General features: G+C 51.0%; 1 protein-coding gene across 1 annotated transcript in view; it reads right to left on the bottom strand.

The window, feature by feature from the left end:
• ACOT7 (acyl-CoA thioesterase 7) overlaps positions 1 to 12,897 on the bottom strand; it is a 128,209-nt gene that overhangs the window by 50,544 nt on the left and 64,768 nt on the right. The window contains exons 5-6 of the mRNA XM_054441777.1: positions 12,073 to 12,187; positions 3,270 to 3,356 (exon numbers count right to left, since the gene is read on the bottom strand). Coding sequence (XP_054297752.1) covers positions 3,270 to 3,356; positions 12,073 to 12,187 — 202 coding nt within the window. The remainder of the gene's footprint in view (positions 1 to 3,269; positions 3,357 to 12,072; positions 12,188 to 12,897) is intronic.

Raw genomic sequence — 12,897 nt, 5'->3', positions numbered from 1 at the left:
AGTCTAGAATTACAGAATAAAGGCTAAATTGGCATCCATTTCACCATTTTCTTCTGCAACTGGCATCTAGTGAATTACAGTTTAGTGAAGATTTTGATTCAAATGATTTTAGATGCCATTCTTGCCAACAGTACTTTACAGGAAAATACGATAAAATCACAGCTCATGTTCTCAATGCGGTGTTTATTTTATTCATTTGCTCCTGGTGAGTTACCAGGCCCTATAAGAGAAGGTTAAGGCTGGGCACACTGGCTCATGCCTGTAATCCCAGCACTTTGGGAGGCCGAGGCGGGCAGATCATGGGGTCAGGAGATCGAGACCATCCTGGCAAACATGCTGAAACCCCATCTCTACTAAAAATACAAAAAATTATCTGGGCGTGGTGGCGGGCACCTGTAGTCCCAGCTACTCGGGAGGCTGAGGCAGGAGAATGGCGTGAACCCAGGAGGCAGAGCTTGCAGTGAGCCGAGATCACGCCACTGCAGTCCAGCCTGGGCGACAGAGTGAGACTCCGTCTCAAAACAAAAAAAAGAGAAAGTTAAGCTTGGTAAAATTATTAGACAGATTTTTTACAAATTGTGGGCAGAAAATCCCTACTAAAATAAGCATTATTGTAAAGACATTGTTCCTAATACACCTCTTAACATGTGCCTGTATCAATGAAGCAGCTTAGACAGTGTAAATGAACATGACATGCTGCAGACTTCCAAGGGGCTTCTCCAGTGACTTCTCCCACTCCTGGCATCTCACTGATGCCTTTCAGCACATAAAGAAAGAAAGACTGGGCTTAAGGGTGTGGACTTTTCACCACGTAGACAGCGACAACAGAAATGCCCCATTTAGTGAAGAACATCTAACATGTCGACAAAATAAGCAAAACTCATAGCCCAGAGTTTCACAAATTCCAGGCTGAATGGAGCTGTACGAGGCTCAAACACAATACTCGGAAGTGGCAGAAGCCTGGGCTTGGGATGGCCAGGCTCGGAAGAGGGAGCTGCTGCCCACCCTGGAATTCGAGGGAGGACAGAGACATGGGGGCAGTAAGGAAGGGGAAACAGGGAATGCCTCTGAGGCAACAGCTGTTCTGCGGGCAGCAAGATACTCAGATTGTCACAGTGCTCAAGGGCCTGGAAGTGCTGTTATAAAGCACAGCTTCCCTTGGCAAGACCAAAGTTAATCAGATTTACGAGCAGTGCAGCCACCACTGAGCGGGAAGAGGAAAACAATCATGAAATAGGAAAAAGAAACACAAAAGAGGATTAGTTTAAAAAAAGAAACAAACTTTGGAAACATATCTCACATCAGGGCCGGGCACGGTGGCTCACGCCTGTGATCTCAGCACTTTGGGAGGCCGAGGTGGGCAGATCACTTGAGGTCAGGAGTTTGAGACCAGCCTGGCCAACATAGTAAAACCCCATCTCTACTTAAAATGCAAAAATTAGCCAAGTGTGGTGGCATATGCCTGTAATCCCAGCTACTTGGGAAGCTGAGGTGGGAGAATCTCTTGAACCCAGGAGGCGGAGGATACAGTGAGACAAGATCAGATCACACCACTGCACTCTAGCCTGGGCAACAGAGCGAGACTCCATCTCATTGGCCCAGAGCCAATGTCCCAGACCTGAAAGTGATTGGTGCCTCTCACTCATGGAGTAAGTATCTGCAAGGTGCCCCTTTGACTCTCTGTGGGTGCTGGAGCCAACACAAAGAATATGATCCAGTCCCTGCTCCTGAGGTGTCCCTGGTAGAAATATCAATGTAAGCCAGCACAGAGTGGTGCCATTTGAGCTGGGTTTTGAAGGATAAATAGGAGTTTTCTGAGTGGAGAAGAAAACAGAACTTAGTGGTCCAGGCAATTAGAAATGACAGCATTGTGCAAAAGTGCCTGTTATGCCTGGGACAGATGAATAGCTCAGTACACCAATAACAGCTGCACCCAGCCTTCATTAACCACACAGCACCTTCACAACTTCTGCTCTCACTGATACCACTTCACTATGATCTTATCTCCTTGATGCTTTTCTTCAACCAACTTGTTTTTAAAAGCTTACTTTGGTCTTCTTCAAAATTATAGTAGCCATGAAATTACAGGTTTGATATGCTATCTACATTTTCTTTAAATCATGAAAAATAATTACACATTATTAAAGTAAAAAGTGTCCGTCTGTGAACCTAGAGCTAAATCCTCTTGTGTTCCAGCTATGTTTCCCAAACTCTGGGAAGCCGAGCTACGAACTTTAAGGCCTGTGTTGTTTGAGAAGAGATCTGTACTTACTGGGAAAAAATAAATGCAAACATTAGAGGAAAAACATTATTAACGAGTCACTGCCAGTGAGTCACAATGCTAGTCTTTGGGGCCATCGGTGCCCTGCAAGGCCCTGCCCTGACCCTCAGCAGGCATTAAACATCTCACAACTATAAGATCCCGGGGCTGCACGCGAGCCTCCCCAGGGACGCAGTCATCCGTTTAACTTTTATCACCAATTTGAAAAACGGGTGCCAGCGTCTTTCTTTTTTTTTTTTTTTTTTTGAGACGGAGTCTCACTCTGTCGCCCAGGCTGGAGTGCAGTGGCACGATCTCAGCTCACTGCAACCTCCGCCTCCCAGGTTCAAGTGATTCTCCTGCCTCAGCCTCCTGAGTAGCTGGGACTACAGGCGCCCGCCACCACACCTGCCTAATTTTTGTATTTCTAGTAGAGATGGGGTTTTGCCATGTTGGCCAGGCCGGTCTTGAACTCCTGACCTCAGGTGATCCACCCACCTCGGCCTCCCAAAGTGCTGGGATTACAGGCGTGACCTATGGCGCCCAGCCCGCCAGCATACTTCTGTGATTTATTGTTCAACCTTTTTTTTTGAGATAGGGTCTCGTTCTGTTGCCCAGGCTGAAGTGTAGTGGCACGATCACAGCTCACTGCAACTTCGACCTCCTGGGCTCAAGCGATCCTCCCACCTCAGCCTCCCAGTAGCTGGGATCACAGGCGCAGGCCACCACGCCCAGCTTATTATTTATTTTTTTCTAGAGACAGGGGTCTCCCTATGTCGCCCAGGCTGGTCTTGAACTCCTAAGCTCAGGCAATCCTCCCACCTCCATCTCCCAAAGTGCTGGGATTACAGGCATGTGCCACTGCACCTGGCCTATTGTACAACTTCTTGGAAGTTTATACTTCACCAAACTCAAGAGCCTCAAGTGTGTCAGACAGCAGCATGGCTCCCAGAGGAGCAACAATGAGCCAAGGGACAGGAATGGAGTGGCCAGGGCGCTTCCTTCTTACCTCCGTGCACAAAGCCGTGCAGGGTGCAGTCTGAAGGCCCCACCAGGTGGATCAAGCTGGACTGGCTGTAGCTGACCGTGTTCGGCTCTGGAATTGCAAAGGAGAGAGATTAATTATGGGGTAGACTGATTCCCACAGCTGAATGGTCTGGCAATGCCGAAACCACCCTGACATCTGCACAGTCAACGAAGGCGTCCGAAGCCGGTTCAGCTGATTTCTCTAAGGAAAACCATGGTCTCCAAACAGGCTACAGTTGGTGAAGGAGAGGTTTTCAAGGATTCATGACCCATTCTGTTACTGGGCCATGACGAGACTCTCTGGGGCCATCAGTGCCCTGCAAGGCCCTGCCCAGGGTAGCCATGAAACACCACAAAGCTGTGAGTCCCAGGGCTGCGCGTGACCCTCCACCAGCCTCTAGTTAACCATCTGACTTGCATTTCCAATTTTACAAGAAGTGCCACAGTGTTTCTGTAATTTACTCCACTGGCCTGAGAATGTACAGCTCCACAGGGAGCAAGCTGTTCCCTCTGGCCAGCCCCCTACCCCATTCACTGCTCTATCACCTCACTCTTGCAAGAGCCCCAAATATCTCAGAGGAGCTTCAGTTACCCAACACTGCACTGCTCCTGAAATATCTTTAAGAGGCTGCACTTAAGAAAAAAAGCCAATGACATATAACGTCCAGTCTCTAGAATGTAGACCTTTCTCTTTTTCTTGAGACAAAGCCTCGCTCTATTGCCCAGGCTGAAGTGCAGTGGCACAATCTCAGCTCACTGCAGCCTCCGCCTCCTGGGTCCAGCAATTCTTGTGCCTCAGCCTCCCGAGTAGCTGGGATTACAGGCATCTGCCACCACACCTGGATAATTTTTGTATTTTTAGTAGAGACAAGGTTTCACCATGTTGGCCAGGCTGGTCTCGAACTCCTGACCTCAAGTGATCCACCAGCCTCAGCCTCCCAAAGTGTTAGGATTACAGGCGTGAACCACCTCGCCCAACCCAATATATAATTTTTAAAAAGCCAGTTATCCTTATTGTTTTCTCCGTCTGACAAGAGAAAATGGAATTACTGTGAGCTCTTCGGATTCATAGCTGTCAGCTGTCCAGCTTTGACCGTGTAGGGACTATGTGGCCATATGGCTGTCCATTTTTAGGGTTTATGACAAAATTAGCCCTGCATCAGACACGTTTGAGTGCCTGCCTCATCCCTGGCCCTTGGGTTGAAAACAGTGTTCACTTCCAAGCCTGGTCCAGCCCTTCCAGTGCAGATGGGGTCTTGGCAGGTCACCTAGCCCCTGGCTCCTGGGTTGGGATCCGCCTTTCTGGGGTCAGGCAGTGCTCTGGCCAAGCCCCAGGAAGATCCACCCTGAGCCATCCACGAGGGTGCGAGGGCTGGTGAACATGGCCAGGCCAGGGGCTTGGCCCTGGGTCTGAAGCGCGTTCCACTCGATGTCTCTGGCCCTCTGGCCAGGCCCATAGTCCTGCCCCCGTAAGCAGTAGTTTGGGGGCTGAGGGCATGGGGGAAGCAAGAGAGCACAGGGGAGGAAGGAAGGTTCTGGAGTTGGACTGCCTGGATTTGAATCCCAGCTCTGCTGCCTTCATGGGAACTTAACCTCCCTTTGCCTCAGTCTCCTCAGCTGGAACCAGAGATGGTGAAAGTGAAACTATCGGGTTGTGAAGATGACGTAAACACCTAGCACACACGAAGCCCTGTAAATAGCTTGTCACATAGGACGGGATCCGAAAAGGAGAGTTTTGTGTTTATGGCTGTGTAAACCTCACCCACTGCTATTCTGGGGGCCTGGTTCAGGCTCTTCACATCATTTTGAAACTGCAGGTTCACAGATTAGGCACTGTGTCAGTCAAGATCGTAGTCACTGCTGCAGCAGATAAACCCTAAAACCCTAGTGGGTTACACAGTGAGGTTGATTTCTTGCTTAGGTAAAGTCCAAATCAGGCTTTCCTAATGGGGTAGATTTCCTCCAAATGGTGGAGATGTGGGGATTCAGGCCCCTTTGGTCCCATAGCTCCATTACTTTTAATGGGTAGCTTTGAAGGTTACCTTGGAAAGGGACAGAGTGGGGGGAGGCTCACACACCTGAGGGTTTGATGGGTCAGGCCTGGAAGCAGCATTTCACTCTGCTCACACTCTAGACATGGTATTTTCACATCCGCTGCAAGGGAGGCAGGGCAGCGCGGCCCTGCTATGTGTGGAGACAGGCTTGGTCATCTCTGTCTGGTTCTACCCCTCCAGTCACCAGATCCCTGTTGTATTCTTTGCACACGTGGAGCACCTCACCCTCAAGGACAACCACCTGAAACCCTATCCGTCCTCTGCGCTGACCTCAGAGCGCAGCAGCTGGTCACATGCATGCAAGTCTCCTCCATCGTGTTTAGATGCAATTCTTCATGTTCCTGCAGCCAATGAACTAAGAAGATGAGTTACCTCCACTTGCACCCTTTATGCAGCAGCAGAAGAGGGAACAGAAGAGCACACTCATTCAGGAAAGGAAAGAACACAGGAGCTACCCAGGAGCCCCTGGCCCAAGCAGAGATGACTCCCGCCAGGGTCTGAGCTATGGCCATGGGGAAGGGTCTTTGGTTAGACTCTGATTCCACTCTTGGGGAGGAACTACATGGTCCTTGGCTCAGCCTCCTGGAAGGTTCTTCCCTGTTGGTTATCCACTATGGCCTCATCCAAGCAGGCACTGGGAAATAGGGGCCCACGGCCCACCTCCTGCTCGTCTAGGTTTGGAGAGGTTACTTTAAAGTTTGAACAGTCAAAAGCTTTTTTTCAGTCCAGGCAAATTCAGTTTCCTCGCAAACTTAGTAGGCATCTGATCTGTCTGCCTCCAGTCAGTTCCATGTGACAGGAAACACACCCAACGTTCTTTCCAAGTGTCACGTTCAAGCCTGGTGTATTTTTTTACTTTTCCATCCCACTCCACTCCACTCCCTTTCTCACTCTCTCAAGACACACATGGGTGCGTAAACCACACTTTAATCTGATTTTCGACACAAGGCTGAGTCTTTTTTTTTTTTGAGACAGAGTCTCGCTCTGTCACCCAGGATGGAGTGCAGTGGTGCGATCTCGGCTCACTGCAAGCTCTGCCTCCCGGGTTCACGCCATTCTCCTGCCTCAGCCTCCTGAGTAGCTGCGACTACAGGCGCCCGCCACCGCACCCAGCTAATTTTTTGTATTTTTAGTAGAGACGGGGTTCCACCGTGGTCTGAATCTCCTGACCTTGTGATCCACCCACCTCGGCCTCCCAAAGTGCTAGGATGACAGGCGTAAGCCACCAGGCCCAGCCAAGGCTGAGTCTTAATGGGCTTTTGATTTCAGTCTCCTTCCGTTCCGAGGTCAATAAACAATAGGCTTTTCCAGTCTTTTCATGCTGCCAATTTCTGGCCTTCTCTCAGAGCCCCGCTCCTCGTGGTATTGTGGGTTTCAGGGTGTACTAAATTCCCCTGAGGCCCAAGGTTCCCTCAGCAATTGCAGGCTGATCCTGGACACCCCTAGACCCTGGCAGGCCCACGCTGAAGCAGCAGGTGGGAGAACAGGTATCCGCTCCCTTGGGCCAAGCCACAGGTCATGCAAACTGGCTGTGATGCAGGACGTCGGGGCCCCCAGGGGCTCCTTCCCAAAAGCCTTGGCGCTTGGAGGAGTCTGTTGGTTGGCTTTGAGATCGCGACCCTGCACGCCAGCTCCCAGAGGGGCCCAAATGCAAGGACCTCTTGACGCATATTGAGGAGGGTGGGCTGGGTGGGGAGGCCCCCAGAATGTGGCTTCTTGGGAGGAGCTCCTCTACTCTGCTTCTGACTCCATGACATGCTGCTTCTCCCACACACCCTGGCATGAGGGCAAGCCCAGGGCAGGAATGAGGAAACTCACATGGCAGCTAACAGTGACCAGGAGAGAAGGCAGGGGAGCCGATCTGAAATTCTGTGTGTGGAGTGTACCCGTGTGCTGGGGCCGCTGTAACAAGAGTGCCCACCAAAGGCTGGCACCTTAAGTGGCAGAAATTCGTCTCACAGCCCTGGAGGCTGGAAGGCCCAGGTCAAGGTATCAGCAGCTGGCTCTTCCTGAGGCCTCTCTGCTGGGCTTGTAGATGCCGCCTTCTCCCGTGTCCTCACAGGGTTGTTCCTCTGTGTGTGTCTGTCCTAACCTCCTCTTCTTGTAAAGACACCAGCCCACCCAAATGACCTCATTTTAACTTAATTACTTCTTTAAAGACTCTTTCTTTACATTCAGTGACATTCTGAGGCACTCAGGGTCAGGACCTCAACATATGATTTGTGGCGACACAATTTAGCAACCATGACCCAGAGGCACATCAAAGCCTCGGAAATGACACTGGGGCCGGGAACAGTGGCTCACGCCTGTAATCATAGCACTTTGGGAGGCTGAGGCAGGTGGATCACCTGAGGTCAGGAGTTTGAGACCAGCCTGGCCAACATGGTGAAACCCCTCTCTAGTAAAAATACAAAAATTAGCCAGGCGTGGTGGCGAGTGCCTGTAATCTCAGCTACTTGGGAGGCTAAGGCAGGAGAATCACTTGAACCAGGGAGGCAAAGTTTGCAGTGAGCTGAGATCGTGCTGTTGCACTCCAACCTGGGCAACAAGAGCAAAACGCCGTCTCAAAAAAAAAAAAAAAACAACAACAAAGCAATGACACTGGACACTTAGGAGACCCCAGGTATCAACTTCTGGGTCAGGACCACCCTTCATCCCACCAGCTTTTTCGGCTACTGAGAAACATTACTTGCCTAAGGCCAGACCTAGAAAGGACCTGTCTTCACCTGAAATGAGTCCCAGTCATTTCGTGGCCCAGTGGGCTGGCGTGTTCAACAGCTTGGGGCTTGTCAGTTAGGAATGAGCTACCCTTTCTGAGTGCCAGCTGTCCTGGGCAGGGAACAGATGAGGTCTAGTCCCTGACCAGGTCTGCCTTCTGGCCGGGTATGGTGGCTCACACCTGTAATCCCAACACTTTGGGAGGCGGAGGCGGGTGGATCGCCTGAGGTCAGGAGTTCGAGGCCAGCTTGGCCAACATGACAAAACCCTGTCTCTACAAAAAATACAAAAATTAGCTGGGTGTGGTGGCACATGCCTGTAATCCCAGCTACTCAGGAGGCTGAGGCACCAGAATCGCTTGAACCCGGGAGGTGGAGGTTGCAGTGAGCTGAGACCGCACCATTGCACTCCAGCCTGCTCGACAGAGTGAGACTCTTGTCTCAAAAAAAAAAAATATATATATATATATATATACATAGAGAGAGAGAGAGAGAGACAAATTATAGCTGTATATATTGGACAAAGGGCTTTTAAGGAACTCTCAGACTCTGAGGTACCTGAAAGACGAGGCCACCCCTGTGGAGGTTGCTAGGCAACAGTCTGAACTCTTGCTCTAGGATGAGGTCTGGGATGTGGGATGGACAGGGGCTGGGAGCAGGCAAGTCAAAGGCCAAGACGGCCTCTCCAGGGCAAAGATGGAGGGTCCTCCCACGGGATGGGATAGCATGTGTCACACCTGTTAGAAAGACCCCAGCATATATGCCAAGCATATATGCACACTTTTTTCCCAGAGCTGCTGTTCCCCATTGACCCGGACACCCCTGCCAAACCCAACTCAGGCTAAGCCACCGTACAGGAGACCAGGCTGGTCTCAGATGAGCCCACCCCTGGGCTCCTGAGGGCACCAGGAAACCCTGCCACTGAGATGCCGGCTCTACCAGGAAACTGGAGTCAAAGATGCAGATGTTCAGAAACGCTCAAGAAAGAACGGACACGGGACTTCCTAAGAAACATTTAAAAGCCGAGTCTCTAATCCAATCATCTGAGGAAGATGCATTTTTATAAAACAAAAAAGTAAAAATAAAAGCACATACAAATCAGGAAATCTTGAGATTTAGGAGGCCAACTCTGACTGACAGTGAATAACACATTCTGAAAAATATCGCGTGTAGATTTACAGTCAATCAGAGGCTGGCAAACAGAAGAGAATCCCACGAGTAAAGGAATTTAAACTGATTGAAAACCTTGAGTAATTTTTGTGTCCCTGAGGATCAGTTAAAAGCAGAAGCTAGGATCTAATCCATGCTTCTCAAAGCCAGAGTCAGCCCAGCAGTGCTGCCCACTCCCTCCGGGGTCTGGCACCTACCCCAAGCTCTCTCTAGAAACCACTCATGAAAAGGTAGGTCCAGGCAGCCCCCATGTTCCACCCAACCCTCTCCTCCAGGACCCCTTTGTGTTAGGCTAGACATAGCCTCTTCTTGTCTCTTGCAAGGGCACTGATCACTGGATTTGGGGCCCACCTGCATAACCCAGATGATCTCATCTCAAGATCCTTAATTTAACCACATCTGCAAAGAACCATTTTCCATATAAGGTCCCATTCACAGACTCTAGGGATTTGAATGTGGACATATCTTCTGGCCCTGAGCGCTGTGTTAGTGCCTTTCCTAAGACACCTCCCCTTGATCCCATCCCATCACATTCCTTAGGGCCTGTGTCTGACCTGACTGCTGGGCTGCCCTCCCAAAAGCACAGCCTAGGCACTGCCTGCCCCAGCACGTGCCTCCAGGCCTGTCTGGTGTATTGCTGTGTTGATAAACTTGCTGTTTAAATTTCATTTTTAAAAGATATCTCAGCCGGGTGCGGTGGCTCACGCCTGTAATCCCAGCAATTTGGGAGGCCGAGGCGGGCGGATCACGAGGTCAGGGGATCGAGACCATCCTGGCTAATACGGTGAAACCCCCGTCTCTACTAAAAATACAAAAAATTAGCCGGGTGTGGTGGTGGGTGCCTGTAGTCCCAGCTACTGGGGAGGCTGAGGCAGGAGAATGGCGTGAACCCCGGAGGCGGAGCTTGCAGTGAGCTGAGATCGCGCCACTGCACTCCAGCCTGGAGGACAAAGCGAGACTCCGTCTCAAATTAAAAAAAAAAAGAAAAGATATCTCTTCACTGGGGTTTCATCAAAGCAGGACCATTCTTTCTATTAATACTGATACATTCATTTTCTTTTTCTTTTTTTGGTGTTTGTTAAAAAGCAGACATGAAAAGAGAAGAAACCTACAGTGGTTTCCCCAACAGTAAAGAACCGACCTACCCAGTCCCACTGGGCTAAGGTGACAACCAGTCCGCTTTTGGCAAGTTGAGGCTAGAGCACAGACTGAGTCAGAGACACAAATGTGAGACCAAATACACGAAAACTCCTGTTCAAGCCTCAAGTCAACCCACCTGGAAAACAAGCACACTCCTGCTGCACGCCAGCAGCCAAGCCCAGAAAGCCATGCTCTCATCTGTGCGCCCACTGGGTTTTCACCAGTCCCCTTTGGTGCTTACGTGGACTAAGCAAGGGAGGTGAGCGGCCAGGTTAGCAGGGGCCAGGGAGCCTCTCGGCAGGGCTAGGAGCAGGTGGACCCCAGAGTGGAGCCCACGTCACAGGCACATCCAAGGGGGAAAGGGATTACTTGAGGCAGGTCCTCCACCATTGCTGAGGGTGGAGGCAAAACAGAGAAAGCTGAGTAAGAAACTCAAACACCCACCATGGCCAGGGTCTCCCAAGGCATGGTGGGGGGCAGCAAACCCTCCTCAGGCTGCAGTCCCACGTGAGGTACCCTATGGAACCCAGCACAGAGCACAAACGTGCCACGAGCCCAGGCCATCACAGGGAAGCAGAGAAGCACACAGTGCGTCCTGGAGGGAGTTCTCCTGCCACTATGACAACATGACCACCATGTGTGCAGTAGGGAGAGGGGTAATGCTCGTTGCCTGCCCCCGAGGGCTCACCCTGTTTCCGGGGGGACAGATGCTCCCCAGGGCCCCCTGCCCTGAATTGTTTCTAGGAACTCAGGGAGTTCTCTGGGTAGAAAGTCCTTGCTTGAGGCAAAACATCTCATCGTGCCTTCATTTAGATTTTGGGTGAACATTTTGTTAAAGCCAGAACACCCCGACATGAGAGCAAGAGGATGGATGGCAGAAGGGACCAACACCACAGGGAAGCTAGGCATGCCACAGAGCCCAGTGCCTGCTGGCAGAGCCACTCCTCCAATCAATGTCTGAACAGTGGGGCCGGGAAGAAGTGGCGCTTGAACAGCTGCTGCCGTTTTTTTCTTTTTTGGATGAGTTGGAAATCCCATCAAGAACAAGCCACTTGGCCAGGTGTGGTGGTTCACACCTGTAATCTCAGCACTTTGGGAGGCCAAGGCAGGCTCATCACTTGAGGTCAGGAGTTAGAGACCAGCCTGGCCAACATGGTGAAACCCCATCTCTACTAAAAATACAAAAATTAGCCAGGCATGGTGGCACGTGCCTCTAATTGTAATACCAGCTACTCAGGAGGCTGAGGCAGGAGAATCACTTGAACCCAGGAGGCGGGGGCTGCAGTGAGCGGAGATTGTGCCAGTGCACTCCAGCTTGTGTGACATAGCGAGACTGCAGCTCAAAAAAAAAAAAGAAAAGAACAAGCCACTGAGCGAACACAAGGAAAAGATACAACAAAAACAAATTCCTCGTGAACAGGTGCACGCCACCTGCCTGGCAATGGAGGCCCCACGCACAGTGCCCTCCTGGGACTCGCTGAGTCATCAGGTCGCCTTCTAGCTGTGTGACTGGAGGGGTCTACACAGCTCAGGGCAGGGCTGGGGGACAGCCCTCCTTGGGGACCCCAGAGAAACCAGTTCTAGGAGAGCATGCTCAGCACCCGGGGAACCTCAAGCATGAGGCTCACGTAGGCCCAGCCAGCTCCTGCCTCCTATGCGTCCCCAGTGAGGAGCGGCACCTGCTGCTGGTGTCCGCGGCTCTTACCTGGGTTGAGGACTGGCTGGACGATGTCCCCGTTCCTCCACTTGGTCTCCATGCGCTCCAGCTTCTGGGCTTCATACCGCTTCCGGCCCTCCTCCTCCTGCTCCTGCCGGGAATACTGCGGGAAACCAAAGACAGGTCAGGCCCAGGCAGAACACGGCCTCCTCCCCTCGCTGGGCGGCCACGACCCCAGGCCCCTTATGTCACATAGCCTTGTGTAACTGGGACTATTTTTTCTTCTGTTCATGTGTGTTTAATATAAGTAATAAGAATACAGGAAGAGTAAAATCCCATGTGGCTCCACTCCCCAGAGAGACAACCTGGGTCAAGTGTTTGGTTTAGATCCTTCCTGGAATTGCTTTAGTGCCTACAAATATATAAAAAGCTCTATGGTGCTGTATGTGGAGCTTATAAGCAACTGTGTATCCATTTAACGTAATTTTTGTAACTATGTGGGCACTTAGCTTGTTCCCAATTTTTCTTTTCTTTTCTTGTTTTTTGAGATGGAGTCTCGCTCTGTCCCAGGCTGAAGTGCAGTGGCGCAATCTCAGCTCACTGCAACCTCCGCCTCCTGGGTTCAAGTGATTCTCCTGCCTCAGCCTCCCCAGTAGCTGGGACTACAGGTGCCCGCCACCATGCCCGGCTAATTTTTGTATTTTTAGTAGAGATGGGGTTTCACCATGTTGGCCAGGCTGGTCTTGATCTCTTGACCTTGCGATCTGCCCGCCTCAGCCTCCCAAAGTGCTGGGATTACAGGCGTGAGCCACTGTGCCCGGTCCCCGCTCTTTCACTATTAAAACCATACTGATCCTAGGTTACTTAAAATCA

The sequence above is a fragment of the Pongo pygmaeus genome, chromosome 1, assembly GCF_028885625.2.
Source record: "Pongo pygmaeus isolate AG05252 chromosome 1, NHGRI_mPonPyg2-v2.0_pri, whole genome shotgun sequence".
In the NCBI taxonomy this organism is placed as follows: domain Eukaryota; kingdom Metazoa; phylum Chordata; class Mammalia; order Primates; family Hominidae; genus Pongo; species Pongo pygmaeus.
Note: the sequence above shows the minus strand (reverse complement) of the source record. Positions and strands in the feature narration are given on the sequence as shown.